Source organism: Monodon monoceros, unplaced genomic scaffold (assembly GCF_005190385.1).
Source record: "Monodon monoceros isolate NGI ecotype Baffin Bay Population unplaced genomic scaffold, NGI_Narwhal_1 Super_Scaffold_20, whole genome shotgun sequence".
Lineage (NCBI taxonomy): Eukaryota > Metazoa > Chordata > Mammalia > Artiodactyla > Monodontidae > Monodon > Monodon monoceros.
In genome coordinates, this window is record NW_021703777.1 from 115560657 (window position 1) to 115578655 (window position 17999).

General features: G+C 36.7%; 1 protein-coding gene across 1 annotated transcript in view; it reads right to left on the reverse strand.

Moving 5' to 3' along the window:
• Positions 1 to 17999, reverse strand: part of PDE5A (phosphodiesterase 5A) — a 137798-nt gene that overhangs the window by 45567 nt on the left and 74232 nt on the right. The window contains exons 9-11 of the mRNA XM_029234643.1: positions 17348 to 17435; positions 6548 to 6723; positions 3301 to 3360 (exon numbers count right to left, since the gene is read on the reverse strand). Of these exons, the coding sequence (XP_029090476.1) occupies positions 3301 to 3360; positions 6548 to 6723; positions 17348 to 17435 (324 nt within the window). The remainder of the gene's footprint in view (positions 1 to 3300; positions 3361 to 6547; positions 6724 to 17347; positions 17436 to 17999) is intronic.

The following is a 17999-nucleotide window of genomic DNA, read 5'->3' on the forward strand; positions in this document are numbered from 1 at the left end:
TATATGGCAAAATGCTTGTTTGAGGCCCTATTTCTGCTACACCCAATTTTAAGCCAAGAGAAAATAAGATTAAAAATGGGATAAAAACTCAAGTTAAGCAAGGGAAAAAAAGGATTCTGAATTTCCTATCAACTTTGGTATACTTTTATGACTAGAAAACTTTTCTGAACATAGGCATAAATATTTAGTATACTTAAGCACATTATTTAATTCTTTCAAGAACTGATTTCTAAAAATAAAAATTGAGAAGCATTTGACAGCTTTTCAATTTATTTTAGGTTTTAAATTGAGATAAACCATCAGACACATGACTAAGACAGCAATTTTGGTAATTTCTGGATGATGCAGACACCTGTGTATTTGGGGCTGCAAAGGAATTTTTATTAGGATGATAGAAAACGGAATTGAAATCAGTTGCTGAATTCCAACCAATTCAAATGAATTATTTGACCTACAAGCTATGTTATCCTAAATTTCTCAACGCAGCTGCCAGAAATCTATTTTCCAAACGGAACAACAGATGGTTTTGAACAATACTGCAATATAGCAATTCTCAGTTTTTCCAAAGTGTTTTTCTCTGGCTAAAATTATTAACATAATTGAGAAAATAATTTTCAAATTTTTCTGAAAGACTATGCTATTTTCAAAGTAAAAAGCAAAGTTTAATATCCTAATGGATTTTTTTAAGCATTATCTTTAGAAATGACTCTATTTGCTAGTTTTTATTTATCTAAAACAACGAAGTGTACCCTTGCCCTCATTTTAGAGCTAACTTAATAATCCCACAAAGCCTGCAAGCACTTCAAAATGTATCTCTCCATGTGATCATTTCCAGCTCACAGTATGCAGTTAGTTCAAAACTTTATCACTCTACGAGGATTACACAAATGGGCAATTAAGTCTGATGTGAGAGATACTTTAAACCTCTAAACCTTTGTAAATAATTGAAAAACGTCTCATTCCTTCAAACATCACCGTGAACAAAAGAAATACAGCCAATTCGAATGAGGCTAACCCCTAAAGAAGCTTAATCTTTCAGATGAAATCATCTCAAGTTCCTTCAACTGTTCTTGGCAGATGACTCAGCTTCCTACTCGGTGATTTAAATAACATCTACAAGTCCTGATTCTCTTTCCTTCTTTCCTAGCGCATTCTCTCCAGTGCTGTGCAATGACGTGTGGGCTTTGGGTCTGGACTGCCTGGATTTAGTCCTGGCACCATCACTCACGATCTGGGAGATCCTGAGGAGGACAATCTAAACCCTCTCAACCTCAAATTCCATTTTCAAAATGCTAAAACTGACCTTATAGTATGGCTGTGGATTTAATACACTTAAGTTAACACACACAAAGAACTTCAAACATGCCAGGTATATAGTAAGTATATAGTAAGTGCTCAATTAAGTGTAGCTATTATTATTTATTATTTACTATTACTACTATTATTATTATTATTATCCCTTTTCTCTTTAATATCTAGGCCACTTCAAGGTCCAGACCTCTTTCAATTTCTTGAAAGAAATTGACTAAATTTCTTAGTCTCACCCTCACCCTGGACCTTACGCCTTTGTCCAAGAACATGCTGGCTTTCCTGCTTGTGAGCAAACCCTGCTCACAAACACAAAACGAAACAAGTAAAAAACTTCACATGATGCAGCCAACACCTGTCTTGGCTATTTCACTCTCTTTCATACAAACCATATTTTTAAAAATAGTCTGTATTCATTTCCTCCATTTTCTCACCATTTACTCATACCCTTTGCAGTTTCACTCCTGAAGTTGCCTTCTAAACAATCACCTAATCACTGAATCCAGCAGCCTTCTCAGTCCTATTTCTCAACCTTCCTATAACAAATGATGGGATCTCCTTTCTTGTAAAAACTGTTCTACTAGCCTTCTGTGCCACTGCCTAGCCTAAACCTTCCTCCCAGTTTAACTCCCACTTCGCTGCTTTAGCTGGTTTCTTTTCCTACACCTTCCATCTAAACCTATACCCACAAGAGTTCTGCCTGCAGCCTTGCACATCTTTCTGCACTCTCCCCAACTTGCTCCATTCCCAGTCTTTCACTACCATGGGACTCCCCCAGATCCCATGATTTAACTTCCAAATCACCGCCTCTAGTTCTGCCCACCAGCCCCTCCCCACTCTAGACCTGCCCTTCCTGGTTGTTGAAGATGTCTATTTGGTTGTTCACTTACCTCAAACTTACCATGTTCTAAATCAAATCTATCCGTTTTCTTTCTTAATATTTCCACTTTTGTTAATGAATGGGATGATCACTCTCTGAATTACCAAGGTCAGGACATCTGAATCATCTTTAGCCTTCTCTCTCCCTAACAGCCCATCACAGATAAGACAGTGATTATATGCATGCATTCTGGAGAGAGACAGTGTGAGTTTGTATCCTGACTCTCCACTTCCTGCCACTGCGACTGTGAGCACGTCCCTTGCTTCATAGCACAGCTGTCCTGTTTACATGAGAAAATGTATGTAAGGGCATGGAGGGTGAACATTTGGCAAGCCATGATGATGACGACAAAGAAAAAGAATCTCAATGATCTCAGTGACCCTTCTCATTCCTTACGTGACTCTCATCAAATCTCATATAGACTTTATGTTGTCTCAAGTAAATTTAAACTCAGAGGGTCAGTCTTGGTTGTCAATGTGTAAGTGGCTCGAATTTTCATTAATCTCATCCAAGGCAGTCTCAATCAAGACCTAGAACACCTGATATTCCACTTACATATCAATGTGGTTTTCTCTCATAGTATCCTAAATAAGAATGTAGTGAGAATTCAGCAACTGACCTTATTTGAACCCAATTTCAAATAACATTCTGTAAGCCATATGATCAGAAATTAAAATCTCTCAATTCTTAATAACACAGAGTATATTATCAGTTACAAGCTATAAAATCTTTGCTGTTATTACTCTAACCAACCAACCACCTTGCAGTCACCTGTCCACACTTCCCCATGAAGTGAAAACTAAATTTAATTTTGGCTTAAGAAAGATGTAAAGATTATAACAATTATTGGAAAAATATCAGAATCATATAATGTATTACAAAATCAATATGATGCTATCCTTTGCTCTGTGTTATTAGTGAGTTTCTAGCCCTGCAAGAAAGTAGGTTTGATTAGATATTTTTATAAATGTCCATATAAATATGTACCACATTTAATTAAATGTCTAGGGGACCATTACCAGTAGAGGCAGTTGTCCTGAGAGAAGCATATTTATGTATTAATTAGATGCCTCTAGTTAGTCATTTCTACAAAGAAAGAGGAAGAGGATTACCGCTAAGTATTGGAGCTCTCGTGTTTCTTCCTCTGCAGCTGAAGCATGATATGACAGAACCTACAGGGCGAGAAAAGAAGGAATGCAGGTTATACAAAAGAGGACTACCAAACACAGACCACAATTTCAAGCCTGAGATTCTGCTAAAACTTCCTGCAGAGACAGCTAGACTCTTCAGAACATCATATCTTGTTTGCTGCTTTCTTCAACAGAGAGAAAATCCCAGACTTTGATTCAAATGCTTATTACGGAAACAGAAAGTTATACTCCCTATGTTCAAAGAAAACTGTCACTTTTCCTCTGACATTGTTGATATAACAAACACATTATTTATAAGCCATTAGGTCAAACTTGGCAGAAAATTTTGGGTCACTTTCTTTTAAAAAAAACTGACTTCAGTTATTTTTACTTGTGTACAGAATCAAGATAAAAGACGTCTGCATAAACTGACATTTTAACGTTGATATTTGGAAAGAAAATAGCCTAGAAGTGGCTCTCAGATGAAGTATGTAACCACTGCAGAATTCATAAGGAAAAACTGCACAGCGGAGATATAATGTCACACAGACTCAAGGATCCTTTTACACTCATATAATTCAAGAACTGAGAAGAGTAGGGCTGGTCTATAAATCTATCCATTAACAGCTGAGGACACCTAGGCTTAGGGATCCTCATGACTTGGCTGTGAGCTCACACCCGGTGAGAAGACAAGAGGGCCTAGAACCCAGCTTTCAACTCCCAATCTAGTACACTTCCCATCACCCTAGTGAGTTAAGTTGTAAGAAGATGGTAAGGCAGGTTTACTGTCTTCTTATAACTTAACATGAGAATCACTCATTCCCATTTTCAAAAGTGATAACTTTTAAGTAATGGAATAATATTTTAGACATTCTTTTAAACCAAGGTAGTGATTGCATTTTAAACTATCATATTTTAAAAACACATTTTTAAAACTTCATTTTTGACAGAGTCAACACAGATTTACTAAAATCCCTCAAAGTTTTAAAATCAGTGATAAAAAGGTATCCCATGTTCAGACTTTAAATGGTGAGCCAAGTAATTCAGCAACCCAAACTAGTTTCCCTTGAACTAGTTTTTAAAATTTTAAGCAATTCAAAATCTAAAGCCAAATGGTACACACATCTACTATCTTGTGATTCAGAATGCTATAATACTGTGATACGCCTGATTTGTCTTAGTGTTTGAACCATTAATCACTAGGAAACCTCAGGAACCTTGGAGTTGCTGTCTCCTGCTCCTGTGAAGTGGACAGGTCATGGCTAAGCTGCTGCTGACAGCACAGAGGTGGTTTGTTGAGAAAGGCTAAGGCTATGACCATGAATTCGTCTAATATAAACCAGTGCAATGCAACATGGATAAGTGAAGAAAGGAATAACATGACATTCTAAGTTAAAAAAATTAATTTCGTCACACACTGAAGATAAAAATAGCACCTTACTCGTAGGGTTGTATGGATTAATTTTGTTAACACAAGTGAGAACACAGAGTAAGCATTTGATAAAGGTTAGCTATTATTGTTGTTGTTTTACTGTCATTATAATGATGTTTTCCAGGTCAAAATAATTCCCTGTCATAAGAAAACATGAGGGGTTCATGTCCTTAGCTTTTATCCAATACATCAGAAGAAAAACTTTTTTCAAGGTTAAACCTGTGATTGTACATATGCCTTCCTATAATGAATTGAAATTGAAATGTATATATTAAGTGAAAGCCTAATGACTCATATTTAACTGAAGTAAAACCATAGTGTAAAAATAGAAATAAATCTCAATCAGGAAAATATTCAGAGATTTTGAATAAAATGATATGTGGGATTTGCTTCAAAATAATCAATGGATTAATAGGGAAGAAGAGTGCAGAGAAGTGAGCAAGGGTATGGACGGAATAATAGTAACCACAGGTCAGTAATTACTGAAGACAGCTAATGAACACATGGGGGCTCCTTAAGCTATTCTCTCTACTTTAGCATTATGTTTGAAATTTCCCAAATAGGAAGTTTTTTAAAAAAGAGATAACTTCTAATTGATAGCTGGCTTAGATTCAATTCTTCAGTGCAAAGCCATGGAAACAGTAAAAAAAAATTTGCTTAAAAATTGTATATACACATGCACACACACGTACATATATGTACATATGTGCATATATGTAATTTGAAATATATGTATATTTGTTTGTATATATACACACACATACATATGTGGGTGTGTATTTGAAACAGATTTCTACCGGTTTCTAAGCCAAGGTCTCTTACGTAACACTATAGCAAAACTATTAGTGTTATATATTCACATTAGAAAGTAAAGCATACCATCTTGGTTATTGGTAAATCTTGACTTATATAGCCTTCTAGCTCTTTAGGTTAGGTATCTGTTTATTAGGGGTTGGAGGAAAAGTTAATGATCCATATCCCAAACATTGATTTCCACTGATCTCTACTAGCTAAGAGTAGGCAAACATTAAAGTATATTTCACACCAGTGTATGAAGGACTAAGTAATGCCCTTTATGAAGTCTATTTCCCTAAGTTGGTCTATGATGTAAGAAATTTCCATGTTACACGAAGTGAACATCTTCAGGCAGTTAGTGAAGTACATCTGGAAAGGGCTGGCCCACTTGGGTAGGCTTGTCCTGCTTGGGAGGGAGTCTGCCTGAGGTCAGTGCCCCAAGCCAGTGGTTCACATTCACAGTCACCTGGGGGAGCTCTGTAATAATGCAGATTCCCAGCCTCTACCCAAGACTTATTGAATCAGAATTTTCAGAAGTGGGATCCACAAATCTGTAATTTGAAAGACTTTCACTTTTCCTCATTTCTGATTCTGAGTGCTTAGGATTTCTGTTTCTGTTTTTTAAAATGTGTGAATACAACTGCTCACAAGGAGAGATGGGGAGGCTCAGGCAATGGGGAAGGGACAGACGGGGTGCAGTGGCAGTAGACGTCTGTGTGAATGGATTATTAAGGTCAAGGACTGCTTCTGGCCGAAAAAGCAGAGGAATGAAGGGACCAACGGCTGGAGCTTTGGTTTGGTCATAAGGCCCCTGACAAGTTTCTAAAATATTCTGGGTCTCAGTTACCTCAGCTGTTTAAATGAGAGAAGGATCTGATCAGCTAAAGCACATGACTGTCGTAAGGATACAGTGATATAACAGACACCAAGAGCTGTTACAGGGAGAGGTGTAAGTTGAGAGTTTGGCCATAGAGACTGAGAAGTCTGTAAGTGTCAGCCCACCTCTAATGTGACCATCTGCTTGGCCATAGCTCTCTCCACTGCTTCGTACATCTGTGTGTTCTGGATCCCCAAGCCACAAAAGATGACAAAAGCTTCCAGAAACTGTTCATCATTTCGGTTGAAAGGCTTAATTTTGCCAGTGGTCTCCTCCATCTTATTAACAAGTTGGCAAACCCCTGTAAGAACCCAAGAAATCAAGCAAATGTTACTATTCATCATCACAGCTCTCACTGACTTTAAGACCCCCCCCCCCCACAAGACTGTCTCACACTTTTCTCTTAGGAATGCTTGGTATCTCCAAATAAGCAAAAGAATCCTCACAAATATAAGCTAGAAAAGTCATCTGAATCAATTTACATGAGAACTTGTTTCACATAGCCCTAAATGTATGTTGTCTGTGTTCAAAAAATCCTAGAGTACTATTTTCTTCCAGACTCGGTCGCGAATTTCAGATCAGCTGAGTCCCCAAAGACAATTTGTCCTTTGGAAACTAATTGGATTTTTGTACATTTGCCAAGAGAGCAATTTTGATGCACATCAGAATTTTGGGTCACACAGACTGCCTTTCCTTACTGAGAAACCAGAAGTTAAATAACACAATTACATACAAAATAGAATGGATGAAACAGACAATTTACATAGACAGTCTAAAGTTTCAAATATGCACCTCTGCATCCAGGAGAATCATATTTCCAATCATTTTTGATACTACAAATAAATGCACATAGAAATGTCTGTTTAGTTAGAAATAAAAGCAGAACTAATCTTTGGAGACAATCGTAACCTAACCTCCCAAATCCTGGCCTTTCTTAGAAAGTCAAACACGTAGTTGATATGAATGGAAGATTACATCAAATCTTTATTGAACTAGTTCTATGGGACTCTGAGGCTAGTGGTCTCTGTGAGGAGTTTGATGACCTTCTACCTCTGGGTAACACACTGTTGTTAAAGTCCTCATCTCTTCTGTCTCTGCATATGTAATATAGACTTCCATCATGTGCATGTAGGTACAGTGCTTTAATACACACATGAACTCTAGTCTGCACAGTTTATACTGTGAGAAAGGTGTGCCCACGCCCATTTTACAGATGAAGAAACTGAGTCTCAGGAAGGTTAAGTCATATGCTCCAGGTCACTTAGCTAGTATGCTTATGTCTAAAATTGAAACCCCAGCTCAGCCTAGCCCCAAAGGCTAGTTTATTACCACATTGCTGCTCTGTGCCTTTTCACCCCCATCAGATCATTGCTAGCAGTTCCCTGACTGCATTTTGCTTGCCCACACCTTTGCCTATGCTTTTCCGCTGGCCTATACTGCTCCCCACTGCTCTCTTTCCTGTTGTCCAATAGATCCCTACATGCCCTTCACAGCGAGCTCCCACAGGCCTCCCACTTCCCGGGTGAGGCAGGCACTTCTCCTTTCTATCTCCTTAACTTTATCATTTGGAGTATCATGGGGGATTTTATTTCTGTCTTTCTTTCTGGACGTACATATCTTGGGCTTAGAGATTTTATTTTTTCAGTTCTACTTCCTCAGCCAGCAATGCCTGGCATATAGCAGGACTCAAAAAATGTTTACTGAGTTAATGAAAGAATGAAGGATTGCGGCCCTGACCCAAACCACTTTCCCATGAAGTCTATATTCTGTTATATCTTATTTTTCCTGGAGCACAAAAGGATTTTATAGCGTCCGTGATGATGCATGGTTGCACATGAAATCCCTTTATTACCACTGGTGTGCACTTTATCTTTAACCCTACAAATTATCTGTATTCTCATGTTGCTCTTTTTTGTTTGTGGGAGTTTTTCTACTTTAGACAGTAAAGGCATCCTTATCTATCTGTATTAGTACGGCAGAGATTACTTCTCTAACACATTCCATTATCAAGAAAAATTTTAAACAAGACATAATGAATCTGGACACTGCAAGTAAAAACTGTGAGTAAATATGGCAACCGGTATTCATTATCTTAAAAGACCATGTCCCATGTACGGTAAAAACGCCTGGGTTATATCCTCCAACCTTTGTGAATCCCCAAATTATAAATATGGAACTGTTTATATAGGCTTCTGGCTATCTCCCAAATCACATTTTCTTGAGGGTCACGCATTCTGTGCCTTATCCTCACATCACAATGTGACTGCCTTTCAATTTTTACTAAAGTTTTCTCCTAGTTGATGGCCATTTTTCATAACCGAGATTTTTCTTTTTGTCACTGCATAAGATTGATTGCATGTATGGGAAGGAAAAGACAACCCGGAGGGGTTGAGACGTGGCCATCAGGCAGTCTGCTGGGCCTGGGACCGAGGTAAGGAACTCTTTCCTGGACAGCGGTTCAAATCTGGGCCTCAGCCAACAGTCATTGAATGAATATATTAAGCGGTATTAACTAATACCTCAGGAATTGAAAGGTACTAAAATGGCATGTTAAGTGTACAAGTAGGAAGAGTTGGCTGTAACAACCACAGCTCAGGGCAGAACAGCTAAAGTGTGTCTGTGTCACAATCCACCTCTATAGATACAGACACGCAGACACAGAGTTACGCTCAGGGCAAGAAAATGGGTAAAGACAAATTATCCCTTTAGGAACATAATTTAATCCTTCTTTGAAAGCAGTCACATTTATACAGCATTCAAGACAATCCTGTTGATCTCTTTACACCCTTCATAAAATTTAATTCTATCAAACAAAAATACCCAAGTCGGAAAAAAAAAAAAAGCTATGAAGAAGAAAAGGTTCATAACAAACAAATAGGGTTCTTTGAGAAAATGTAAAGCTTGGGCCCATTTACAGATGGTTTTCACAACTTATTCATTAAAGATCTGGAAGAGTGGATGAAGAGTACAATAATGAAATTTAAAACTGGTCATTTGAAATGCCACATCTACTAGTAAGCCATATAAAATCAGAATCACTTATATATAAAAACAAAGTAGTTATTGCAGAACCAAAAATAAAACAAAATCACTCAACGAAAACCAATAACTGTATACAAAAATAAAATAAAACATTCAAAAACATATTAGGAGAAAACCAAGAAGAAGTACAGTTAGATAGCAAACTATCAGTGTTAATATTAGAGTTCACAAAGTACTTGTCTAGACATTATTTCACACGGTCATCACAGCAGCTCTGAGAGCTAGTTGGCACTGAAGGCATCTCTGGAAATTATGCTGAAGGGACCAGACAGTTTCTAAACACACACTTATGTTTCCTTTTCTATAATTCCAGGGATCGGATGTTGTTACCAACCACAGTTTTCCTTTTGGCCTCTTGGCAGAGCAGGGGGTCAATTCTTATATCCTGCTTGTGGTCTCCTGTCCTCTCTCCTGCACAACATGGGCTCCAAAATTAGCATCCTGTCTTGTTAATGTGTAAGACTTACCCTTCTACCCTTGTCACCTACCTTGCAAATAATTTTTTCGCACTTGTTATTTGTCAATTATCTTAATTTAGGGAGTTTTTTGGTTGTAGAAAAGATTTCATTTCTCAAGTAACTAAAACAGTTATCTTTTAAGTTTTCAACTATAGTGTCTTGCTTTTAAAAGAAGCTTCCCCATTTTAAAATTACATACAAGCCTATATTTTCCTCTGGCACTTTTACAGATTCATTCTATCACATTTAATCTTTTAATTTTTTTCCCTAAATTGCTACTGGATTCTTGCAAAACATAAATAGTTATCCATTCTTTAGTAATTTGAATTGTCACCTTAAATAATAAATTCATACTTATTTCAACTATGTACTTTTTTCACATTTAAATGTTATGAAATCAGTATGCATCCTAATCAATTGCTTGTCATTATGTAATTGAAATCATTTTTCTCTTTCTTAAAGATATATAAAATGGTGTCTTTCAACCAATGGCACCTTAGAAACAATGAAATATACTCTATTATGCACAATAACACAACTGTCATATCAGACTTGAGTCTGCATTTAGACTTTCTACTGTGTTCCATCAATCTTGCCATCTCTTCTAGCACACATATAATACTTTTAATAATGTTACTTATACAGCATTATTTTAATTTCTGACAAGGCAATTCTCTATCCATCAACTCATTTGATTATTTTTATGCTATTCTTCCAGATGAATTTTATATATGTTGGTCAAGAACTCCTCTACCCCCTGAAAAAAATATCTTATGAGGACATGTATTAAAATTGATAGAAATCTGATCTGCAAAAAGTTAACATCTTAAATAATAGATTCTTATTGTCAGGAAGTGTTGTATCAGTTCACTTACTTAAAGATAACTTAAAGACTTTCAAGTTATCTAGTAGACTTTTATAGTTTTCCTCATATAGATGTTCCTATTTCTGACCAAGTTTATTCCTTGTTACTATTGTAAACAGGATGATTTTTCCATTATTATTTTCTAACAAATTTGTCTTGGCTTGTAAAAAGTTATTTTCTTTTAATAATTTGATAGCCAGGAACTTCCACAAGTCTCTTTTTAGATAGGTACTTTCAGCTGATTCTTTTAGGTTTTTTCATTCAACAATCATATCATTTTGTAAGTTATTTTGCCTTTGCGTTTTCCATGCCTCACCTTATTTCATCCTTTCCTGTCCTCTGATTGCTTTGGTAACAATTTACTTTGGGCAAGAGTTGTTTTGTTTTGTTTTGTTAGTGACTTTAAAAATATAACTTTCTCAACTACTTCCATGAAAAAAAAATTAACATCTTTATTGGAGTATAATTGCTTTACAATGTTGTGTTAGTTTCTGCTGTATAACAAAGTGAATCAGCTATATGTATACATATATCCCCATATCCCCTCCCTCTTGCGTCTCCCTCCCACTCTCCCTATCCCACCCCTCTAGGTGGTCACAAAGCACCGAGCTGACCTCCCTGTGCTATGTGGCTGCTTCCTACTAGCCATCTATTTTATATTTGGTAGTGTATATGTCAATGCTACTCTCTCACTTCGTCCCAGCTTACACTTCCCCCCTCCCCATGTCCTCAAGTCCATTCTCTACGTCTGCATCTTTATTCCTGTCCTGCCCCTAAGTTCGTCAGAACCATTTTTTTTTTTAGATTCCATATATATGTGTTAGCATACGGTATTCGTTTTTCTCTTTCTGACTTACTTCACTCTGTATGACAGATTCTAGGTCCATCCACCTCACTTTGTTTCTTTTTATGGCTGAGTAATATTCCATTGTATATATGTGCCACATCTTCTTTATCCATTCATCTGTTGATGGATACTTAGGTTGTTTCCATGACCTGGCTATTGTAACTATTGCTGCAATGAACATTGGGGTGCATGTGTCTTTTTGAATTACGGTTTTCTCTGGGTATATGCCCAGGAGTGGGATTGCTGGGTCATACGGTAGTTCTATTTTTTGGTTTTTAAGGAACCTCCATACCGTTCTCCATAGTGGCTGTATCGATTTACATTCCCACCAACAGTGCAAGAGGGTTCCCTTTTCCCCACACCCTCTTCTATGAAAAATTTTAAACTCTCCTTCTGTTAGTATTGGTTATTACCAATTTTTATAGAATTTCTCCATTTCATCAAAACATATTATTTTTTTGGTACATTGTATTATCTAACATCTTTTAAAGTTTCTTCTGTATCTGTAATTACATTTCCTTTCTCATTCCTATTTGTGTTTCTTTTATTTCCCTCATTATCTGTGTTTATTATTATTGTGTTTGCCCATTATCTCGTTTTACTATCCCCTCTCATTTCATAAATTTATCTTTTCAATTTCTTTGCTCACTTTCTTCCTATTTATTTGTTTACTTTGGGGGCAGCACAGAGGGTGAGAAAGAGAAAGGTGCTGTCTTTCTAATTTCTTCAGTTGAACACTTAGTTCAAATAACTTCATTATGTCCTAATTAATAATGGCAAAATACTTAAAGCTATATAACTCCTATATATATAGCTTTGACCTTGTACCTTGAGTTTTTATGTTAAATTGATACAACCACTAATTTTCTAAAATGCTATACTTTCATTTTGACTTTTGATTTCTTCTTTGTCATTTGGAAGAATGTTTTTCAGTTTCTAAGTGAGCTTTTTCCTTCCAATTTATCCTTTTATTACACATTTCTAGTTTTAATGCACTGTGATCCATGACAGTGGTTGTCAATTCTACTTTTCAGAAATGACTAAGTTTGTGTTGCATGTGTGTGTATCACTAATATTTGTAAGTTTCTGATGAATATTTGATAGGAATTTGAGTTTTTAAATTATGAAATATAAAAGTAAATATTTATATGCCAATTAAATCCATTTCATTTTCTGTATTAATCAATTCTAATGTTTCCTTATATTTTCCTGTACTTTAACATTCTGTGAAAAGGGTACTAAAGACTCTCACTATGATCACCATTTTGTCCATTTCTCCTTGTATTTTTAATAGCTTTGGGTTTTGTATGTCAATGATGTTACTTACTTTATAGAAGCATTTATGACAATTACACTTTCCTCTGTGAATTTAACTTAATCAATGCAAAGTGATTCTGTATATTATATGTTTTTACCTTAAAATTTACATTGTCTGATATTGATATCTCTACTCAAATTTTTCCCATTCTGTGTAAAATGTATTCTTACAAATAGTATATTCTTCCTATCTTCTAGAAATTCCTCAATGTTTCTGGTCCAATAAAGGTAAGCGTCTCTGTTTTCCAGGGCTACTGTGAGGTTTCTCTTATTTTTCTATTTCTTCAATCAATTCTTGAAACTATAATCCTTATATTTATTTTTATTTTATAGATTTTCACTTTTATAATTTCGAGCTATAATCTCCTAGTTTTATTTTTTTCTCATTTTCTTCCCATTATTACTGCCCCTACAGCCTTATTTCCTGGCACTTCTTATCACTAATCATAATTAACAATTCTTTAATTGGGAAAAACTGTATACTTTAAGCAATATAAGCAGTATGTACCATGGACGACACTGCACAGTGTAATATTTGCATTAGGAAAATCCCAGCAAATATTTTTAAAAACAAATGAATAGTTAGTGATATTGCCAAATGATATAATTTAATATGAAAAATAAAATTAAGAAGTCAAATTTAAACTTACATAATTTTACAATATTTACTTATGCCTTGGGATCATATTGCAACACATAGATGAGCAGAGCATTAGGACGGAAATCAGTTTAGAAAATATATTCAGTAAGAAATACATATTCCCCTCTCATACTTCACTGTCAAACAACGTGTGGTATAACACTATGATTTTTATTACTTTTTCACTAAAAAAAAAAAAAGATGAAAATGTAAGCTACTTAAAGTGGAGATGTTCTCAACAATATTTTTTGGATGGGAATGGAACTAATTTCTTCAAAATATGCCCTGAAATTGACATGGAAAATTTAGTCTAATAAATAGGGGATATAATTGGTTAAAATAAGTGAATTTGAATGAGGAAGTATCTTCTTAACAGTGTTGAAAACAAAGTGGTGGAAACACTCTGTGTTAGCCAGAGCACTGAGAAAACATTTGATATGAAAAAATACCTCAGGGAATACATGTGGTGATACAACAGGCCCCATACTGGTCTAACGTCTATAATTTCATCTAATTGTCAGTAATGGGAAAAAAAGGAAGGGAAAGAAGATTACCAAAAACACATGGGCCCGTCTGTCTTTCTGCATGGAAACTCTGTGGGGATTCTGTATTAGAATTACATACTAGCAGAATCTGGTCTGTGTGACATGTAAGAAAAATGATCTATGGCCATGATATTTTCCATGCTGCATCTGTGAGTACAAAGTATAGTTGAGAATTCAAATTCTCTGTTTTGTCACACTTATAAAGACAGCAAGGAACACTGGAAATATTCCCTCTTGAAATTAACCTGAAAATGCCCCCCCAGAAACCCCACCAGGGAAATCATTTTTTCTTTCTTTCTTTTTATTGGCAGGGAATTTTTCCTTTCCAAAGACAACATTTACTTACTTTTGACTCTGTTATCAAGCAGGGTGACACAAAATGTATGCCAAGAGAAGTCTGATTATTTCAACTGGTATTTTTTTCTTTGTTCACTTGTCTGAAACAGTGACAGGAACACAGAATGTGGATTCTGAAGGGATCTGAAAGGTTAGTTAGTTGAATAATGTGGCCATAACCTTTTTATTTTTTAAAATAAATTTATTTATTTATTTATGGCTGCGTTGGCTCTTGCTGCGCACGGGCTTTCTCTAACTGCGGCAAGCGGGGGCTACTCTCCCTCGAGGTACGCGGGCTTCTCACTGTGGTGGCTTCTCGTGTTGTGGAGCATGGGCCCTAGGCGTGTGGGCTTCAGTAGTTGTGGCACAGGGGCTCAGCAGTTGTGGCTCGCGGGGTCTAGAGTGCAGGCTCAGTAGTTGTGACGCACAGGCTCAGTAGCTCTGCAGCATGTGGGATCTTCCCGAACCAGGGCTCGAAGCCCATAACCTTTTTTTTTTTTTTTTGTGGTACGCGGGCCTCTCACTGTTGTGGCCTCTCCCGTTGCGGAGCACAGGCTCCAGACGCGCAGGCCCAGCGGCCATGGCTCACGGGCCCAGCCACTCTGCGGCACGTGGGATCCCCCCGGACCGGGGCACGAACCCGCGTCCCCCGCACTGGCAGGCGGACTCTCAACCATGCGCCACCAGAGAAGCCCCCATAACCTTTTAAATGCTTAAAGTGAGAGTGGAGCCAGCCGGATGTTGTGAGCCCTATTCCCATCCAGGGACCTTTGCACTCCCCCCAAATCCTCTTACTTATCACATGTGTAAAATGATGAAAAAGCCTGATGTATAACTTCCTTCGGCCACTCCCCATTCCCAGTTATTCCAAAGAGATGCTGCTGAGAAAAAGCGATGATGTGCCTTGATGTGGCAAGTTGCCACTCTGTCCTCCTTCTTATCAGAACTTATTAGTAAATGATGCATCGCTTCTGGAATCCATTTCACATTTTCAAAGGTCAAAGGCAGCTTGTGGTAAGCTCTATATTTATATCAAAAAGCATTTTAAAGAAGTATAACATGGGAGATTGGGATTGACATAAATACACTAATATGTATAAAATAGATAACTAGTAAGAACCTGCTGTAAAAAAATAAAATAAAATTCAAAAAAAATGTTAAAAAAAGGAAGCATAACATATATAATGTAGTTTTCACCTACCTAACTCCTAGAATATAAAATTTTATATCCTAAACATTTATGTAGTTTCATATTGTAGGGCACCCTTGTCAGTTTTCTTCTGTTGTTTATGTTAGAGATCTGATCGGTGATAATCTTGAAAAGAGAGCTGACATATGGATTCACTAAGCTCTACTTTTTTCTCTGAGAGCTGAGAAGCGTGCAGGTGATGAACAGCCTTCAGGGAATCGCCAGGCTGGCTTCCAAGAGGCTTTATGAGGCAATGCACTGGAGTCAGCAAGCCCAGCCCTGTAGGGTTACAAACTAGCTTACCATGCTGAGGACAGATCCCACTCTCTGGGGTAGAGAACAGTACCTAAGTTCACAAGACTGATTTATAAAACCAGAATAGTATCAATGTCCAACAAGAAATAGATCTGTCCCAGGAACCCGAGTACGCGCACCTGCAACTCAGCCCATTGCCTCAAGCCCAGTTCACCGATTTACAATAAGAAACAACTGGCAAAGCGAGCAATGTATTCGAGAGGATATGAAGAATGCATTCTCTTCCTATGAGTTAACATATCTTGGAAAGAAAATAATCAGAACAAGGGAAGTCAGACTGGTGGGTTATTTAATGGCATAAGCCCATGTATCCATCTCACAGTGAGGATGCATGCCAGCAGACGGACTGGAATCACCGAGCAGTACCAGCTACAACCTGCTGCATCCATCGCCACGCAAGTGCTGGCCTTGCCAAGTGGTCAGCATACCCTGTACACTGCTACAACCTTCTTCATCCATCTCCATGTGAGAGGCAAACGTCCCCTGACTACTGCACACAACTGGAGAGGCACTTTCAATATTTGTCCTTTTTTCCTCCCATTTTCATGAACGATTCCCCCCCACCCCCGCACCTTTCTGACCAACACTCTTCTTTAATAAAATTACAGTCAAATCTTACAACCTGGAAACTCATCAGAATTTTTAAGGTAAATTTATATAGCTAAGCCTTGCTCCGTTAGGGTTTTTATTTAAAAGTTTAGCCTCTGTTCCAAGTTCTTGGGAGAATATTTAACAGTTCAGACTGTTTTCACAGTGTCAATCATGCACGATTGGCATATAAAACCTCACATTTTCTGTTCTACGTTTAATATAACCTGCAATGCCAAGAAATAAATATGTCGGTAATAGGAAACATCATCTCATTTCTCTGAGAATGCCTCCTTCCATCATTCCTGCAGTAGACATATTTTACTAACCTTCATGTAAGAATGTAAACTCCCTGAGGCAGGGGTTTTTGCTTGTTCACTGACTTATCCCAAGTGCCTAAAGCAGCGGAGTGTTCAATGAATACAACCTACAATCTAAACCATGTATTCAAAAAAGAAAAACCAGAAACCAAGAAGTAAGGCCCTAAAACAATATACATCATCGACTTGATCTCTCTGTTTGCTAACTTTCAACATGTCATTCTTAAACCAAACTTCTATTGAAACAGGATTACAATTACCAAAATACATCATAGTTAATAAGATATTTAAGAAATGTTTGTTGACATTTATCAATATAAAATTATTTCAAAATTCTTTTATCATTCCAATTTTTATCTTTTTTCAAACATTTTAGTCTTTAAATTTACACTTGAAAGAAGTTTCTGAGAATACATGTTTTTCTTTAATAAGTGCAGAGTAGAGGTCAACAAAAAGGCTTTACCTATCACTTTATTCTTCTTCCCATTTTTTATAGGCGTACAAAGCAAACTTCTAATGCACTGCTGTTTTACATTTCCTGCGTTTTCATTCTAAACAAAAACAAAAACAAGACAGCTAAATATTATGAGAAGACTGTTTGTCCATTAGATGCTATAGAAACTACATTGGACCTCGGAAGCCACTAATATATTCATCTTTTATTAGCTGGAGATAACATCAGAGTGCAGAAAATGTACAAATTATAATGAAGTTCACATAAATGTACCATAAAGCAATCAGTCTTTACATTATTAAAAATACTAAATATCCTATTTTCTTTAAAATTTTTTTTCCATATTTTCCATTTTATTTACCTGTATTTCTTTTATTTTCCATTTTAAACTCTCCAAGCAGCTTACAGTAATAGTAAGCAAAGTATTTATTCAGTTTCTACTATCCCTGTGTAGTGGATGTCTGAAATAACTTAATAAGAGGGGCAGAAGTCAAAAGCATTACACCACCTAGGATTCTACATGTTACAAATTTGTCCTTGTTTAGTTTTCCCACTGTTATCTATTGCCCATATCGCTAACGTTCTAAAAAGGTCTCCTAGGTAGGCAAATAACAAAGTCAAGGCAGCTGCCTCAAACTGCAATGCTTTTCTGAAGTTAGAT